General features: G+C 41.5%; 1 protein-coding gene across 2 annotated transcripts in view; it reads left to right on the top strand.

Annotated features, from left to right (window-relative positions):
• Positions 1–2,145: 2,145 nt before the first annotated feature.
• Positions 2,146–19,908, top strand: part of LOC133544521 (gap junction gamma-1 protein-like) — a 42,302-nt gene continuing 24,539 nt past the window's right edge. Inside the window, exons 1-3 of one of the 2 annotated variants that reach the window (XM_061889940.1) lie at positions 2,146–2,429; positions 18,687–18,956; positions 19,023–19,248. In XM_061889940.1, the coding sequence (XP_061745924.1) occupies positions 18,717–18,956; positions 19,023–19,248 (466 nt within the window). In that variant the 5' untranslated portion in view covers positions 2,146–2,429; positions 18,687–18,716. Of the gene's footprint in view, positions 2,551–18,686; positions 18,957–19,022; positions 19,249–19,908 lie in introns of both variants that reach the window. The other variant, XM_061889941.1, reaches the window with a different exon arrangement.

Here is a 19,908-nt window from a genome sequence, read left to right as displayed (position 1 = left end):
TTGCTTATTCTTTAAGGCAGGGGTCACCAACCTTTTTGAAACCAAGAGCTACTTCTTGGGTACTGATTAATGCGAAGGGCTACCAGTTTGATACACACTTATATAAATTGCCAGAAATAGCCAATTTGCTCAATTTACCTTTAATAAATAAATAAATATATATATATATATATATATATATATATATATATATATATATATAAAAAGTGGGTATTTCTCTCTGTCATTCCGTCGTACATTTTTTTTCCTTTTACGGAAGGTTTTTTGTAGAGAATAAATGATTAAAAAAACAATTAATTGAACGGTTTAAAAGAGGAGAAAACATGAAAAAAATGAAAATTACATTTTGAAATATAGTTTATCTTCAATTTCGACTCTTTCAAATTCAACTGAAAAAAATGAAGAGAAAAAATGGCTAATTCGAATCGTTTTGAAAAAATTGAAAAAAGAATTTATGGAACATCATTAGTAATTTTTCCAGATTAAGATTCATTTTAGAATTTTTATGACCTGTTTTGACCAGGTTAAATTACAATCTGCATTTTGTTAGAAAATATAACAAATTGGACCAAGCTATATTTCTAACAAAGACAAATTATTATTTCTTCTAGATTTTTCAGGACAAAAAATTTAAAATAAATTCAGAATACTTTTAAATAAGATTTCAATTTAATTCTAAAGATTTTCTAGATTTGCCAGAATATTTTTTTTGAATTTTAATCATAATAAGTTTGAAGAAATATTTCACAAATATTCTTTGTGGAAAAAACATAAGCTAAAATTACAGAAATTATTAAAATGTATTTATTATTCTTTACAATTCTAAATGAATAAATTTACTTGAACATTGATTTAAATTGTCAGGAAAGAAGAGGAAGGAATTTAAAAGGTAAAAAGGTATATGTGTTTAAAAATCCTAAAATCATATTTTTTCTCTAAAATTGTCTTTCTGAAAGTTATAAGAAGCAAAGTAAAAAAAATAAATGAATTTATTTAAACAAATGAAGACCAAGTCTTTAAAATATTTTCTTGGATTTTCAAATTCTATTTGAGTTTTGTCTCTCTTAGAATTAAAAATGTCGAGCAAAGCGAAACCAGCTTGCTAGTAAATAAATAACATTTAAAAAATAGAGGCAGCTCACTGGTAAGTGCTGCTATTTGAGCTATTTTTAGAACAGACCAGCGGGCGACTCATCTGGTCCTTACGGGCTACCTGGTGCCCGCGGGCACCGCGTTGGTGACCCCTGCTTTAAGGTCGTATCCAACAATTGCGACAACCACATTTTACTGTCAAGTGAGTTTCAATTTGAAATAATTTCTGTTGGTGGTGTGCCTCCGCATTTTTTCAACGCAAAAAATGTGCCTCGGCTCAAAAAAGGTTGAAAAACACTGGCTTAGTGTGTGAATGTTGTACGTTTATCTGTGTTGGCCTTGCGATGAGGTGGTGACTTGTCCAGGGTGAACCCCGCCTTCAATCAATCAATCAATCAATGTTTATTTATATAGCCCCAAATCACAAATGTCTCAAAGGACTGCACAAATCATTACGACTACAACATCGTCGGAAGACCCCACAAAAGGAAAGAAGAGGAAGGAAAACTCACACCCAGTGGGACGCCAGTGACAATGCTGACTATGAGAAACCTTGGAGAGGACCTCAGATGTGGGCAACCCCCTCTCCCCACCCCCCTCTAGGGGACCGAATACAGCTTAGATAGGCTCCAGCGACCCCGAACGGGACAAGCGGTAGGAAATGGATGGATGGATGAACTTTAAAAGTAAAACACAACGAAAAAACTAAAAATGTACCATGAATAAAGCAAATAACATTGCATCAAGCATAAACAACAGAACAAAACAAGTTGTGTCTATTTAAAAAAAAATCCTCCAAGTACATTTGGGAAAACTGGGGACACTTGCACAACTTTGTCACTTTTAAAAACAACTTTTGTGTTGGGGTAAAAAAAAAAAAAAAAAAGCTGCTGCTCTCAGGTTTCACCCGAGAGAGGATGAGCTTACACAGTAGTGGTGGCAATGTTGGCTCTTTTAAGGGAGTAGGCTCTTCTGACTCGGCTCCAGGAAAAAAAAAAAGTCCGGCTCTCACGGCTCATCAGATTCCAACCAAATTTTTTTTTCTAGTCTTTAGCAAAGATTGTTCGTTTTCTCCAAGACACCACACATGTTGACCAAAAAGCGCAACTTGGATATGAGAAAGAAAAAAACCCCGGCTCGTTCATTCAAAGAGCAGCTTTGAAAAGCGGCTTCGTTCGCGAACGACCCAGGAGGATCCAGGAGCCCGCGGGAGCCACAAGGACTCCTCGGACGCAGCAGACCCCGGCACAAGGGGGGCCGCGACGGACTGAAGGCGCTAATTAGGACAACCTGCTGGACCAATTAAGTGTTCGGAGCCGAGGTCGGGAGCGCACAAGGTGGGTGTTTTTGGCGCTGGAAGTTTCTCGGACGTACACTTTTTTTCCCCCCTCTCTTTTAGTTAAGTATTGAATCTTTTTTTGGGGCGGAAAGTTGGGAGTTTGTGTCGAGTGGAGCTCGGTAAGTGGCCAATGTTGGAGGTTTCAAGCTAGCAGTGGTTTCTTTCGCAAGTCATCTTTGCCTTCACTTCATTGTGGAATGCCGCGATTTTTGTTTTGTTTTTTTGGGGGGGTTTAACCACCAAAGTGTTGGCCCAGCAGTGCTCATCAGTCTTTGGTTGAGTTCTTGCCCACTCGAGCCTCCTCCAGAGTGCCCGCTGGACGCTGACTGGGCCGACATTGTGGCGCACGGCGAGTGAACATGTGGCCTCCGTGTCTGCTCCTTCAACCCTAAAATACAACTTTCTGCTTCGGGTTAGCCAAGAATGTTAAAAAGACTCCACTGTGTCTGGATGCTTTGCACACAGACCCCACAAAGCTTGCTCCACTTCATTTACCACAATAAGTGATGCAGATTTGTGTTATTGTTAACTGCTGGCAGGTATATTCCTTTTGTGACCATGAATAGTTTTGGTAGTGGCATTTCTAGCTTTAATGGCACCCTAGGAAATACCTTTTTATAGAGGAACTGCTTTTTTATTTCGCCTATCATTTAAAGGCCTACTGAAATGAGATTTTCTTATTTAAACGGGGATAGCAGGTCCATTCTATGTGTCATACGTGATCATTTGGCGATATTGCCATATTTTTGCTGAAAGGATTTAGTAGAGAACATCAACGATAAAGTTCGCAACTTTTGGTCGCTAATAAAAAAGCCTTGCCTGTACCGGAAGTAGCGGGCGATGCGCGCGTGACGTCACAGGTTGTGGAGCTCCTCACATCTGAACGATGTTTATAATGTGAGAGTCCAGCAGGACCGAGAAAGTGACAATTTCCCCATTATTTGAGCAAGGATGAAAGATTTGTGGACGAGGAAAGTTAGAGTGAAACACACAAAAAAAGGCGACAGATCCAGGCGACGGAGGTGGGACCGTTTCAGATGTTATTAGACACATTTACTAGGATAATTCTGGAAAATCCCTTATATGCTCATTGTTTTAAGAGTGTTTTAGTGAGATTGTAAAGTCATACCTGAAATTCGGATGGCTGTGGTTAACGGCAGTGTCTAACAGAGAAGCCAAAATCACAGCTGCCTTTTTGAGCTGCGGGAGGAAGTCGCGTAATCCACTGAAGTTTCCGGTAAGAGCCGGCTTAAAATCACAATTTTCCCATCCAAATATTTGCTGGTTGACGTAGAGAAACATGTTCGTGTGTTCAAGCTTCACAACAAAGAAACACAGGCTGTGTTTCGGTGCTAAAGGCAGCTGCAATCTACCGCTTTCCACCAACAGCATTCTTCTTTATAGTCTCCATTATTAATTAACAAATTGTAAAAGATTCAGCATCACGGATGTCCAAATTACTATGTAATTATGCGATGAAAAGAGACGACGTTTAGCCTAAGTGGTGCTGGGTTAATATGTCCCCTCCAACCAATAACGTCACAAACACACGTCATCATTCCGCGACGTTTTCAACACGACACTTCGCGGGAAATTTAAAATTGCAATTTAGTAAACTAAAAAGGCCGTATCGGCATGTGTTGCAATGTTAATATTTCATCATTGATATATAAACTATCAGACTGCGTGGTCGGTAGTAGTAAGTTTCAGTAGGCCTTTAAAAAGACTCCACTGTGTCTGGATGCTTTGCACACAGACCCCACAAAGCTTGCTCCAATTCATTTACCACAATGGGTGATGCAGATTTCTATTATTGTTAACTGCTGGCAGGTATATTCCTTTTGTGACCATGAATAGTTTTGGTAGTGGCATTTCTAGCTTTAATGGCACCCTAGGAAATACCTTTTTATAGAGGAACTGCATTTTTTATTTCGCCTATCATTTAAAGGCCTACTGAAATGAGATTTTCTTATTTAAACGGGGATAGCAGGTCCATTCTATGTGTCATACGTGATCATTTCGCGATATTGCCATATTTTTGCTGAAAGGATTTAGTAGAGAACATCGACGATAAAGTTCGCAACTTTTGGTCGCTAATAAAAAAGCCTTGCCTGTACCGGAAGTAGCGGGCGATGCGCACGTGACGTCACAGGTTGTGGAGCTCCTCACATCTGAACGTTGTTTATAATGTTAGGCTCCAGCAGGACCGAGAAAGCAACAATTTCCCCATTATTTGAGCAAGGATGAAAGATTTGTGGACGAGGAAAGTTAGAGTGAAACACACAAAAAAAGGCGACAGATCCAGGCGACGGAGGTGGGACTGTTTCAGATGTTATTAGACACATTTACTAGGATAATTCTGGAAAATCCCTTATATGCTCATTGTTTTAAGAGTGTTTTAGTGAGATTGTAAAGTCATACCTGAAAGTCGGATGGCTGTGGTTAACGGCAGTGTCTAACAGAGAAGCCAAGATCACAGCTGCCTTTTTGAGCTGCGGGAGGAAGTCGCGTAATCCACTGAAGTCTCCGGTAAGAGCCGACTTAAAATCACAATTTTCCCATCCAAATATTTGCTGGTTGACGTAGAGAAACATGTTCGTATGTTCAAGCTTCACAACAAAGAAACACAGGCTGTGTTTCGGTGCTAAAGGCAGCTGCAATCTACCGCTTTCCACCAACAGCATTCTTCTTTATAGTCTCCATTATTAATTAACAAATTGTAAAAGATTCAGCATCACAGATGTCCAAATTACTGTGTAATTATGCGATGAAAAGAGACGACTTTTAGCCAAAGTGGTGCTGGGTTAATATATGTCCCCTCCAACCAATAACGTCACAAACACACGTCATCATTCCGCGACGTTTTCAACACGACACTTCGCGGGAAATTTAAAATTGCAATTTAGTAAACTAAAAAGGCCGTATTGGCATGTGTTGCAACGTTAATATTTCATCATTGATATATAAACTATCAGATGAGGAAAGTTAGAGTGAAGCACAAAAAAAAAAAGGCGACAGCTCCAGGCGCCAGCGGTGGGACCGTTTCAGATGTTATTAGACACATTTACTAGGATAATTCTGGAAGATCCCTTATCTGCTCATTGTTTTAAAGGGGAACATTATCACAATTTCAAAAAGGTTAAAAACAATAAAAATCAGTTCCCAGTGGCTTGTTGTATTTTTTTAAAGTTTTTTTCAAAATTTTAACGGTCCCGGAATATCCCTAAATAAAGCTTTAAAGGGCCTTATTTTCGCTAACTTCGAAACCACTATCCATTTCCCTGTGACGTCATACAGGGCTGCCAATACAAACAACATGGCGGTTACCACAGCAAGATATAGCGACATTAGCTCGGATTCAGACTCGGATTTCTGCGGCTTAAGCGATTCAACAGATTATGCATGTATTGAAACAGATGGTCGGAGTATGGAGGCAGATAGCAAAAACGAAATTGAAGAAGAAATTGAAGCTTTTGAACGTATAGCTATTGACGCTATTCAGCCATAGCATGGGTGTACCTAATGAAGTGGTCCATAGTATGGCTGCCTTATTAGCATCGCCGGTAAAATGTGCGGACCAAACGATCAGGACTTTCGCATCTTGTGACACTGGAGTAACTTAAATCCGTCGATTGGTAAGTGTTTGTTTCGCATTAAATGTGGGTACCTAGTTTCAAATGTACAAACAACTAGCGTAAATAGCATGTTACAATCGATTAGCGTAGCATGTTAGCATCGATTAGCTGGCAGTCATGCCGTGACCAAATATGTCTGATTAGCACATAAGTCAACAACATCAACAAAACTCACCTTTGTGATTTCGTTGACTTAAATCGATGCAAATGCATCTGCAGGTTATCCATACATCTCTGTGCCATGTCTGTCTTAGCATCGCCGGTAAAATGTGCAGACACTCTGGCAAATTCAATGGGGGTCTGGCGGCAGATTTCTTGCCAGTGGTACAACTTGAATCCCTCCCTGTTAGTGTTGTTACACCCTCCGACAACACACCGACGAGGCCTGATGTCTCCAAGGTTCCAAAAAATAGTCGAAAAAACGGATAATAACAGAGCTGAGACCCGGTGTTTGTAATGTGAAAATGAATATGGCGGGTGTGTTACCTCGGTGACGTCACGTTCTGAAGTCATCACTAAAAGACCGATAAACAGAAAGGCGTTCACCCGTTTAGAGTTCGAAAATCGGTTAAAAAAATACATTGTCTTTTTTCTGCAACATCAAGGTATATATTGACGCTTGCATAGGTTTGGTGATAATGTTCCCCTTTAAGAGGGTTTTAGTGAGATTGTAAAGTCATACCTGAAAGTCGGATGGCTGTGGTTAACGCCAGTGTCTAACAGAGAAGCCAAGATCACTGCTGCGCTTTGGAGCTGCAGGAGGAAGTCGCGTAATCCACTGAAGTCTCCGGTAAGAGCCGACTTAAAATCACAATTTTCCCATCCAAAAACTTGCTGGTTAACGTGATAAAACATGTTCGCTTGACCGCTCTGTGTTAAAGCTTCACAACAAACAAAGAAACACAGGCTGTGTTTCGGTGCTAAAGGCAGCTGCAATCCACCGCTTTCCACAAACAGCTTTATCCTTTATAGTCTCCATTATTAATTGAACAAATTTCAAAAGTATCAGCATCACAGATGTCCAAAATACTGTGTAATTATGCGATGAAAAGAGACGACTTTCAGCCGTGAGTGGTGCTGGGCTAATATGTCCCCTCCAACCAATAACCTCATCCTACGCGTCATCATTCCGCGACGTTTTCAACAGGATACTTCGCGGGAAATGTAAAATTGCAATTTAGTAAAATAAAAAGGCCGTATTGGCATGTGTTGCAATGTTAATATTTCATCATTGATATATAAACTATCAGACTGCGTGGTCGGTAGTAGTGGGTTTCAGTAGGTCTTTAAAAAGACTCCACTGTGTCTGGATGCTTTGCACACAGACCCCACAAAGCTGGCTCCACTTCATTTACCACAATGGGTGATGCAGATCTGTGTTATTTTTTAACTGCTGGCAGGTATATTCCTTTTGTGACCATGAATAGTTCGAGTGGTTTTAGTAGTGGCATTTCTAGCTTTAATGGCACCCTAGGCAAGACCATTTTAGAGGAACTGCACTTTTTTTCTATCATTTAAAATCCTTAAGACCAGTACGCATTTTTTCCCCTTTTATGCATTTTTAACCTTTAACCAGAATAGAATAGGGCTGGGCGATATGACCATCCATCTTCTTCTGTTATCCGAGGTCGGATCACAGGGGCAGCCCAGACTTTCCTCTCCCCAGCCACTTCGTCCAGCTCTTCCCGGGGAATCCCGAGGCATTCCCAGGCCAGCCAGGAGACTTCCCAACGTGTCCTGGGTCTTCCCCTTGGCCTCCTATCGGTCGGACGTTCCCGAAACACCTTCCTATAGAGGCGTTCGGGTGGCATCCTGACCAGTTGCCTGAACCACCTCATCTGGCTCCTCTCGATGTGAAGGAGCAGAAGCTTTACTTTGAGTCCCTCCCAGATGGCAGAGGTTCTCACCCTATCTCTAAGGGAGAGCCCCGCCACACGGCGGAGGAAACTCATTTTGGCCGCTTGTACCCGTGATCTTATCCTTTCGGTCATGACCCAAAGCTCATGATTATAGGTGAGGATGGGAACGTAGATCGACCGGTAAATTGAGAGCTTTGCCTTCCGGCTCAGCTCCTTCTTCACCACAACGGATCGGTACAAAGTCCGCATTACTGAAGACGCCGCACCGATTCGCCTGTCGATCTCACGATCCACTCTTCCCTCACTCGTAAACAAGACCCCGAGGTACTTGAACTCCTCTACTTGGGGCAGGGTCTCCTCCCCAACCCAGGAGATGGCACTCCACCCTTTTCCGGGCGAGAACCATGACTTGGAGGTGCTTTTGATTGATTGATTGTTTGAAACTTTTATTAGTAGATTGCACAGTTCAGTACATATTCCGTACAATTGAGCACTAAATGGTAACACCCGATAAGCTCATCAACTTGTTTAAGTCGGGGTCCACGTTAATCAATTCATGGTACAAATATATACTATCAACATAATACAGTCATCACACAAGTTAATCATCATAGTATATACGTTGAATTATTTGCGTTATTTACATCCTTATTATTTACATTATTTACAATGCTGATTCTCATCCCTGGGTGATATGGCCTTTATTTTTAATATCTCGATATTTTTAGGCCACTTCGTGATACACGATTTATATCTCGATATTTTGCCTTAGCCTTGAATGAATACTTGAGGCATGTAATCACAGCAGTATGATGATTCTATGTGTCTACATTAAAACATTCTTCTTCATACTGCATTAATATATACTCATTTTAAACTTTCATGCAGAGAGGGAGATCACAACTAAGTCAATTAAACAAAAGTGTATTTATTAAACAGTTATTAAGCAGTGGCACAAACATTCATGTCATTTCCAAACAGAAAGTGCAAGATTGTCAGGGACATTTTAAAATAAGGTAATAGTGCACTTTTGTGCATGATGTCACTAAGATGACATAAACATATCAACACTAAATTAAAGTGCACTTTTTGTACAGAACGCCACTACAATAGTTTAAAACAAATAAAGTGCACTTTAGTGCATGATGTCACACAAGATATTTCAATAACCGTCAAATAAAAATGAGCTGCGTAATAGGAAATCAAATAGTGTATGTGTTAAGTTACTGCAGGAGTTATCTCATTCTGTTGTTGATTATTTTTTTCATACGGTGTTGATGTGGAAATGGTTACCTCGGCATTTTGTGGGTGTGGCACCGAACAGAGATGCTGACATGCGGAGTAAACACTCTTCATTCTCCAACAGGTGACTTTTCAAATTATGCTACATATTAGCGGTAATGCTACTTTTTGTAGCGACGCTTTTTCCCCACACTTGACAAATTACGGTTTTCTGTTCGACATATTCCCGCTTGAAGCCAAACCACCGCCAGACGATGAACCCGCTGCTTTTTTTCTTGGGAATTAATTATTTCTTCATTTGTTACCAGATTCGCACCTTCTTTCTCATATTGCGACTCGCCCCACAGCAAACGTTACCGATACCGCTACCTCTCTGCTCCACGAGGGCGTATACGTATGTGACGTATGTAAGAAGGTGCGCTTGCTGTCTATGAGGAGAGACAAGAAAGAGTGGGAAGAGCCTGTAGTGTAATGCCAGCAGCTAAAAGCAACTGCGTGAGAACGTATACTCAAATATCACGATATAGTCATTTTTTATATTGCACAGAGACAAACCCGCGATATATCGAGTATATCGATATGTCGCCCAGCCCTAGAATAGAATATATCTTTGTTGTCATTGTAAGTTGTACAACGAAATTGTAAGCAAAACTAATTTAGTTTAAATTCATAATAGCACATAAAAACATAAGAACATTGATAAATAGGTAAAAATACATAAAAATAAAAAAAATAAAAAGATAAGTGTTTTTCAACCGTTTTTGAGCCAAGGTACATCATTTGCGCTGAAAAAATCCGGAAGCACGTCACTAGCAGAAATCATTAAAAATCGAAACCCAGTCGTTGTCGCAATTGTTGGATATTACTTTAAACCACAACCAACCGTGCATCAATAGAGTGAAATGAATTATATTTATATTGCATTTTTCTCTAGTGACTCAAAACATTTTACATTGTGAAACCCAATATCTAAGTTAATTGTTTTTTTTAAACCAGTGTGGGTGGCACTGGGAGTAGGTGGGTAAAGTGTCTGGCTCAAGGACACAACGGCAGTGACTTGGATGGCAGAAGCAGGGATCATACCTGGAACCCTCAAGTTGCTGGCACGGCCACTCTACCAAACGCGCTAAACCGCCCGTTATATATATATAGCTCTTGTCTCAAAGTAGGTGTACTGTCACATCACGCCGTGACTTATTTTGAGTTTTTTGCGGTTTTCCTGTGTAGTGTTTTAGTTCTTGTCTTGCGCTTCTATTTTGATGTTTTTTTGTCTTTTTTTGGTATTTTCCTGTAGTTTGACTTTTTGACAGTAAAAAAATCCCGACTTTTTGACAGAAAAAATCCCGACTTTTTGGCAGGAAAAATCCCGACTTTTTGGCAGGAAAAATCCCGATTTTTTGGCAGGAAAAATCCCGACTTTTTGGCAGGAAAAATCCCGACTTTTTGGCAGGAAAAAAATCCCGATTTTTTTGACAGGGAAAAAATCCCAACTTTTTGACAGGGAAAAATCACAGACTTTGACAGGGAAAAAAATCACAAATTATATTATTTATTTATTTATTTATTTAATTGGTACTATAGATGTTGATGCATAAAAAAACACACTCTGACCACTTTTTTTTTCACCCAAGACTAAGTACTTAATGCTAACTATATGTACCAGGTGGTCTCAGGGGGTTAACTTGAGGGGGAAGCAGATATTTAACAGTTTGTTAACAAGGATGGGCGCAAATGTTTCACCTTGGTGAGCTTTGTTTGTGGCTCCAAGCGTAAAGAATCCACCCCGGCGGTAGGAACATGTGATGCTTGCACGGAAGTCGACTCAACGTTTCTAGCTGAGAAAAACACTTCTACACTTTTCAAATAATGGTGACTAATGTTACTGTGGAAGAATGAAAACAACCCACTGTAAAACTCCAAAAGCTTGGAAAAAGTCTTCCAACTTGAGACAGCCAATTAACTGCAAAGAGGGCACAGACTCCATATTGTGTTGTATTTCCACTGCCACGTGTCGCGATGATTTTGTCCATGTAGCTTTTTCAAGGAGAAAACGTTCGCGCTCCAATTCCAAAAGTGCTTATTTCTGTGAGAATTAGCGGTCAATCAAAGGCTGCGGCCTCTGCAACCTTTTAATTTGACTTCCTGCCCGGCCTGAGAATCCCATAACAGAGTGGAGTAATGAAACGGTGCAAGTGGTGTTTAAAGGGGTAGTCGCCTTGTTGCATGTCTGCTAACGTGATGCTGGTTGGAGCATGTTGATCACAGACCCCAGCAGATGTTCAAGTTCTAAAACTGCTGACAGTGTTTTATCTCAGCTGTGCTGGTTTTTCAAAAGGCATAAATGTAGGGTGAAAACAGATGTCACTCTACAGCTGTATTTGCTACTGTCTCCTATAATGGTCAAAGTGATGTTTTCCCAAACATGTTTTTTCTAAAGACCAGAACCAGGATGCTTTATTTAAAACTTTTTGAAAGTGGCCTCTTAGAGCCGGAGTAATTTACCAGACAGATTAGGTTGGTTCATGTTTTTTTTTTACAACTTAGAAGTGTTCTTGGCAAAAATGCAGTACTTTAGTTAAACCTGCATGATGTATTACAGGATTTGGAGCGGTAGGTCTAAAACACTTCCAGCTCCAGAATACTGGATTTGTTCAGAATCTGATCCCCTCCCAAATTTAATCCTCAAAGGCAAAAATCAATGAATGACTGTCAACGGTTATGATACTAATTGTACAACCAAATGCAGTTCTACGTTCCACTGTATTTAAAAACCAGACTCACTGTGGGGACAAAGAATTCTGTCCGAAACAGGAAATAGCAGTGTGGTTAAGGTCCTCATGGCTGTTCCTTCATTTATTTTGGTCCTACCTTCTTCTGTCCTCCTGGAAGATTTTTGGAAGCCTCAAAATCCTACGAACATGGGTTTCCGTTAGTAATACATTCCAAACTGTCATACAAACCCCCGAATCATACAGAAACCAGAGCAATGTTTCCCATAAACAATCTAAAGCCTATATCATAAAAAATACCACAAATTTATAGAAAATAATTAGTTTCACAAGCAGAACATTATTGGAAATATAAGTGCTGAATGTTAAAGATTAATAAACTTTTGACATCACATTTACCTTTTTGATTGAAAGTTATTGTTGGCAATGAGTTCAGGGAGGGAGAGGAAAACCACGCAGACGGCAGTTTTGTTTTAATACTATGACATATTACTTGAATTCAAGCGTTTCTCATATTCTATAATGGGCAACTTTATTTTGCTCTACGGTGGCATATTTTGCAGGCATACTTGATCAAATAAGCAAAGAGACTGAGTCCACAATGCAAGGGACGCTTTGTTCGGCACTCAATTCCATGAGATGACACGTGTAGGGGTGCAACGGTACACTAAAATTTCGGTTCCGTACGTACCTCGGTTTAGAGGTCACGGTTCGGTTCATTTTCAGTACAGTAGAAAAAACAACAAAATATAAATTTTTTGGTTATTTATTCACCAAATTTGTAAACAATGGCATGACATACATATACACACAGTGTCCGTTGCCAAGGTTAATGTGGTCAACATATATAAAATAAAAACTAAATAAGATAAAGCTCAGAATGGTTTCTTAACAAAACCTTTCTACATATAAAGTGCTTTTATTGATTGATTGAGACTTTTATTAATTGATTGCACAGTACATATTCTGTACAATTGACCACTGAATGCAAACACCCAATTAAGTTTTTCAACTTGTTTAAGTCGGGGTCCCCCGACAGCCTGGCTAACTTGGCAGTGAGAGGATATATGGGCTTATTGTTCTTCCACCATAGAAGTGAGTCAAAATCTAGTTTTTAATGCAATACAGCAATCCCCTGTGACCCCGAACGCAACAAGCGGGAGAAAATGGATGGATGGATGGTCTTAAATCTGCTGCTATAAAAACATTTGTTATTGCTTCAGCCCTGGCTGACTCCCCGAGGAGAGGATGCTTGATTGCGGTGGTGACGCTTCAAAGGAGTTAGCATGTTTGACGTGTTGGCAGAAGCGTACCCTACTGCTGTTGAACAATGTTGGCAAACCTCCGTCCTCCATTGTTGTATCGTACCGCGCAGCCAAAGTGTTCCCAAACTGGAGATGTTAACGAGGCAGAAGGGTCTTCCCAGCTCTGGCTTTTGCATGTTGTCCTAGCCTGCCGTGTGTTGTGCCTCGCTCTGTATTGTTTACACAACGTGCGGTGCGCTACTTAATATGTCCGTGCGAAAACTCGTTCGGTACGCCTCCAAACTGAAACCCACGTACCGAAACGGTTCAATACGAATACACGTACCGTTACACCCTTATTGGAAATATAAATAAGTGCTGAATGTTAAGGATGAATAAACTTTTAACATCACATTTACCTTTTTGATTGAAAGTTATTGTTGGCAATGAGTTCAGGGAGAGAGAAGACAACCACACAGATGGCAGTTTTGTTTTAATGCTATGACATATTACTTGAAAGCAAGCGTTTCTCATATTCGATAATGTGCAACTTTATTTTGCTCTATTGTGGCATTTTTTGCAGGCATACTTGATCAAATAAGCAAAGAGACTGAGTCAACAATGGGATGCTTTGTTTGGCACTCTTTTCCATGAGATGACACGCGGGTTAATAGATTAGATTAAGAGAAGTGTTTGGCCTCACGATAACAGACAGCATACGAAAAGGAAGGCACAATTTTGGTAAAGGTATTTGACAAAAAACGAATCATGAGAAAAGTGTCCCATTTCGGGCATGCGTTTAGTTGGTCAAAGATTGTCGATAGCAACACTAATCACATTTTTTTGACGTCTTTCAGGGTCCAGTTCCACACTTCTAAAAGGATTATTTTCATCTCAAAGAGCAAAATAAAAATTGTTCGTTTGAAAACATGGAGTAGCCAGCTGTGCATGTGTGCAAACATACAGTTGCATTCAAAAGTTGACATACACTTGTAAAGAACATAATGTCATGGCTGTCTTGAGTTTCCAATCATTTCTACATCTCTTATTTTTTGTGATAGTGATTGGAGCACATACTTGTTGGTCACTAAAAACATTCATGAAGCTTGGTTCTTTCATGAATTGATTATGGGTCTCCTGAAAATGTGACCAAATCTGCTGGGTCAAAAGTATACACAGAGCAGGGGTGCCCATTACGTCGATCGCGAGCTACCAGTCGACCGCGGGGGGTGTGTCAGTCAATCTCCAGCCAGGCTTTTAAAAAAAATAGACCTAAAAATTAGTGATCATCAATCTTCACCAAGACGTCACTTAAATGACATTCACGGTACCGGAGGGTCTTGTGAGATGACGCTGGCTGCTGCAAGATCATTATTATTAAAAATGACCGAGAGGAAGGCGAGAAACACTTTTTATTTCAACACTCTCGCGCCGTACCTTCCGTCAAAACTCTAAAGGCCGACTGCACATTTCCTATCTTCACAATAAAAGCCCTGCTTCATGCTGCCTGCGCTAACTAAATACAGAGTCTCGGAAAACTGGCGTGCACAAGCGATCCCTCAGAAAGCTGGCGTGCACATCACTTGTGCACGCCAGCTTTCCGAGACTCTTATTTTGTTAGCGCAGGCAGCATGAAGCAGGTCTTTTATTGTGAAGATAGGAAATGTGCAGTGGGCCTTTAGAGTTTTGACGGAAGGGACGGCGCAAAAGTCTGTTGAAATAAAAAGTGTTTCTCGCCTTCCTCTCTGTCATTTTTTCATAATAATGAACTGGCAGCAGCCAGCGTCATCTCAAAGGACCCTCGGGTGCCGTGAATGTCAATCAAGCAAGCTACGGAATTTGCCGCCAATGTTTTTCTTGTAAAGTGTATGGAAGCTGGATGAATTAGATGCCAAAAACCAACCACTTTCATGTGGTATTGTACAGAAAGGACAACTTTTTTTCTCCTCCATTTGAAAATGTGGGCATTATCATCATTACTGTCTGATTCCAATCAATGCAAGTCATCAGAATCAGGTAATACACCAACTTTTATTCTTGTCTTCGTGAAAGAAAGACGTCTATATGTGTTACACATGCTTGTATTATCATTAAACACATTTAACTTGTTTACAAAAATGTCTCTTTCATAAATAAATAAATATAAATGATATATATAAATGAGGTAGATCCCCTCGAGTTGGTCAATTGAAAAGTAGCTCGCCTGCAGAAAAAGTTTGGGCACCCCTGACATAGAGCAATGTTATTTGGTTACATGTCCCTTGGCAAGTTTCACTGCAATAAGACACTTTTGGTAGCCATCCAAAAACGTCTGGCAAGCTTCTGGTTGAATCTTTGTCCACTCCTCTTGACAAAATTGGCGCAGTTCATCTCAATTTGTTGGTTTTCTGACATGGACTTGTTTCTTCAGCATTGTCCACACGTTCAAGTCAAGACTTTGGGATTTCAATTCTAATTGGACAAAAACTCTGTAACTTAAAAACAAAAGCGCTGGAAGGAGCATAATATGCCTTGAAGGGAATATGAATACTTTTAGATCATGGGTCTCAGACACGCGGCCCACGAGACGTTATTTTGCGGCCCCCACCTTAATATGAAAGTTTAATGTTAGTGCGGCCTGCAAGTTTTATATGAATGGCGTTTGACTGTGTTGTGTTATTTGGGTCCAACATGGCTCTTTCAACGTTCTGGGTTGCCTACCCCTGCGTTAGTGGAAAAGCGGCAAATGAGTGAAAGCGACAAAGACGTTGCCATGGAGACGAGGGTTTTCTTACGTGCCTGGCTGCAGTCAAACCGCGACCCCTGTCTGTCAGTAATAACAGTCCCTGATAACCTGGACCATATCAAACCGTTATTTGTATTTTTTTGTTTATTTCGCATTCTTACACGATGAACACTACATTTATTTCTATATGACGCCGGATAACACTTCGGGAGCCGTCACTTTTTTGCGCTCGCTATTCCGATACTTTCCCGGCTATTATCCGCCGACCGCCGTGTTGCTGTAGGGAGGAAAAGCGGAACGAAACACATTGCGGAAATAACATTATTCTCCGTGCGTCGGCTAATTACAAATATATTCCACTACCCCAAACATGTCTTTTTAAAGCCTGCAGTGAAGAGAAAGGTTCGTGATGAGCAAAGACAATTCCAGGAAAAGTGGGAGATGCAATATGTCTTTGAGCACAGGAGCACCCCGACGTGTCTTATTTGCACAGAGAAAGTTGCGGTGCACAAGGGATACAATTTGAAACGTCATTATACAACTAGACATGCTGAGAAATCTTTTTGCGGCCCAGACTCTGCATCTAGTGCCCCCTAGGTAAATTGAGTTTGAGACTCCTGTTTTAGATACTTAGGGAAAGTAAGTTTAAAAACTACTTTTATATTTAATTATGATCATGATTGCTGTGAAGTACTCAGACATGCCCAAACGGAATACTCAACATCCTAAGTTTTTAAAATGTATTTAAGGACAAACATTCGAAAGTGGGGCTTCACGGTGGAAGAGGGGTTATTGTGTCTGCCTCACAATACAAAGGTCCTGAGTAGTCAGGGTTCAATCCCGGGCTGGGGATCTTTCTGTGTAGAGTTTGCATGTCCTCCCTGTGAATGCGTGGGTTCCTTCCGGGTACTCCGGCTTCCTCCCTACTTCCAAAGACATGCACCTGGGGGATAGGTTGATTGGCAACACTAAATTGGCCCTAGTGTGTGAATGTGAGTGTGGATGTTGTCTGCGATGAGGTGGCGACTTGTCCATGGGGTACCCCGCCTTGCCCCGATTGTAGCTGAGATAGGCACCAGCGCCCCCCCGCAACCCCAAAGGGAATAAGCGGTAGAAATTGGATGGATGAATGGCATTTGAAAGTTCTTTAAACCAGTGGCTCTCAAATGGGGGTACGCATACCCCTGGGGGTACTTGAAGGTATACCAAGTAGTACGTGAAAAAAAAAAAAATTCAAAATGTAACAACAATTCCATCCATCCATCTTCTTCCGCGGGTCGCGGGGGCAACAGCCTAAGCAGGGAAACCCAGACTTCCCTCTCCCCAGCCACTTCGTCTAGCTCTTCCCGGGGGATCCCGAGGCGTTCCCAGGCCAGCCGGGAGACATAGTCTTCCCAACGTGTCCTGGGTCTTCCCCGTGGCCTCCTACCGGTTGGACGTGCCCTAAACACCTCCCTAGGGAGGCGTTCGGGTGGCATCCTGACCAGATGCCCGAACCACCTCATCTGGCTCCTCTCGATGTGAAGGAGCAGCGGCTTTACTTTGAGTTCCTCCCGGATGGCAGAGCTTCTCACCCTATCTCTAAGGGAGAACCCCGCCACACGGCGGAGGAAACTCATTTCGGCCGCTTGTACCCGTGATCTTATCCTTTCGGTCATGACCCAAAGCTCATGACCATAGGTGAGGATGGGAACGTAGATCGACCGGTAAATTGAGAGCTTTGCCTTCCGGCTCAGCTCCTTCTTCACTACAACGGATCGGTACAACGTCCGCATTACTGAAGACGCCGCGCCGATCCACCTGTCGATCTCACGATCCACTCTTCCCCCACTCGTGAACAAGACTCCTAGGTATTTGAACTCCTCCACTTGGGGCAGGGTCTCCTCCCCAACCCGGAGATGGCATTCCACCCTTTTCCGGGCGAGAACCATGGACTCGGACTTGGAGGTGCTGATTCTCATTCCGGTCGCTTCACACTCGGCTGCGAACCGATCCAACAACAATTCAAAAATCCTTTATATATATATTTATTTAATAATACTTGAACAAAATATGAATGTAAGTTCATAAACTGTGAAAAGAAATGCAACAGTGTTGACAGCTAGATTTTTTTGTGGACATGTTCCATAAATATTGATGTTAAAGATTTATTTTTTTGTGAAGAAATGTTTAGAATTAAGTTCATGAATCCAGATGGTTCTCTATTACAATCCCCAAAGAGGACATTTTAAGTTGATGATTACTGTCTATCTGTGTTGGCCCTGCGATGAGGTGGCGACTTGTCCAGGGTGTACCCCGCCTTGCGCCCGATTGTAGCTGAGATAGGCGCCAGCGCCCCCCGCAACCCCAAAAAGGGAATAAGCGGTAGAAAATGGATGAATGGATGGATTACTTCTATGTGTAGAAATCTTTATTTATAATTGAACCACTTGTTTATTTTTCAACAAGTTTTTAGTTCTTTTTATATCTTTTTTTCCAAATAGTTCAAGAAAGACCACTACAAATAAGCAATATTTTGCACTGTTATACAATGTAATAAATCAGAAACTGATGACATAGTACTGTATTTTACTTATTTATCTCTTTTTTTCAACCAATTATGCTTTGCTCTGATTAGGGGGTACTTGAATTAAAAAAAATTTCAAAGGGGGTACATCACTGAAAAAAGGTTGAGAACCACTGCTTTAAACAGTTGTGACAGTCAACATTGTTGTTATTTTTTTTAAACATGTCCTGACCACAAAGTGGCGCCTTTCAGAAGAGCAACTTCAGTCACACTTTTCATCACAATGTTCTAATTGTCGTCTTCTCTCTGCAAAAGTCTGTTTAGCTCCCCGGTCACCTTGGCACCATGAGTTGGAGCTTCCTGACTCGTCTGCTGGATGAGATCTCCAACCACTCTACCTTCGTGGGGAAGATCTGGCTGACGGTGCTCATCATCTTCCGCATCGTGCTGACAGCAGTGGGCGGGGAAACTATCTACTACGACGAGCAGAGCAAGTTTGTCTGCAACACGCAGCAGCCGGGGTGCGAGAATGTTTGTTACGATGCCTTTGCCCCGCTCTCACACGTCCGATTCTGGATCTTTCAGGTGAGCGTCGGGCGATATTTAGGAGCTTGAATGAAGCATGCCACTAATAAAGCGTGTCTGCCGCAGGTGATCATGATCACTACTCCAACAATCATGTACCTGGGCTTCGCCATGCACAAGATTGCCCGCATGGATGACTCCGACTACCGACCGCTACGTAACCGCAAGAAGAAAATGCCTATCATCAACCGGGGGGCGGTCCGGGACTACGAGGAGGCGGAAGACAATGGCGAGGAAGACCCCATGGTCGCAGAAGAGATCGAATTGGAGAAGCCAGACAAAGCAGAGAAAAGTAGTTTGCCATTTTCTTTTTCAGCTTTCTGATTCTATAAAATGATTGAATTTTAACTTTGGATTGTAAAGGTAAGGGTTTAAAATCTGTTAAGCTATGGAAGAGAAGCACTTCTACACTCGGTGTTTGGTCAAATGAACAATGATTTCATCGGATGAATATTTGCTGTGATATTATGTAGTTCAAACCCCATTTCCATATAAGTTGGGAAATTGTGTTAGATGTAAAGATAAAACAAAAATACAATGATTTGCGAATTGTGTTCAACCCATATTCAGTTGAATATGCTACAAAGACAACATATTTGATGTTCAAACTCCATCCATCATCTTCCGCTTATCCGAGGTCGGGTCGCGGGGGCAGCAGCCTAAGCAGGGAAGCCCAGACTTCCCTATCTCCAGCCACTTCGTCTAGCTCTTCCCGGGGGATCCCGAGGCGTTCCCAGGCCAGCCGGGAGACATAGTCTTCCCAACGTGTCCTGGGTCTTCCCCGTGGCCTCCTACCAGCTGGACGTGCCCTAAACACATCCCTAGGGAGGCGTTCGGGTGGCATCCTGACCAGATGCCCGAACCACCTCATCTGGCTCCTCTCGATGTGGAGGAGCAGCGGCTTTACGTTGAGCTCCTCCCGGATGGCAGAGCTTCTCACCCTATCTCTAAG

This window comes from Nerophis ophidion, linkage group LG27, assembly GCF_033978795.1.
Source record: "Nerophis ophidion isolate RoL-2023_Sa linkage group LG27, RoL_Noph_v1.0, whole genome shotgun sequence".
In the NCBI taxonomy this organism is placed as follows: domain Eukaryota; kingdom Metazoa; phylum Chordata; class Actinopteri; order Syngnathiformes; family Syngnathidae; genus Nerophis; species Nerophis ophidion.
This window is presented reverse-complemented; position numbering and strand designations above follow the sequence as displayed.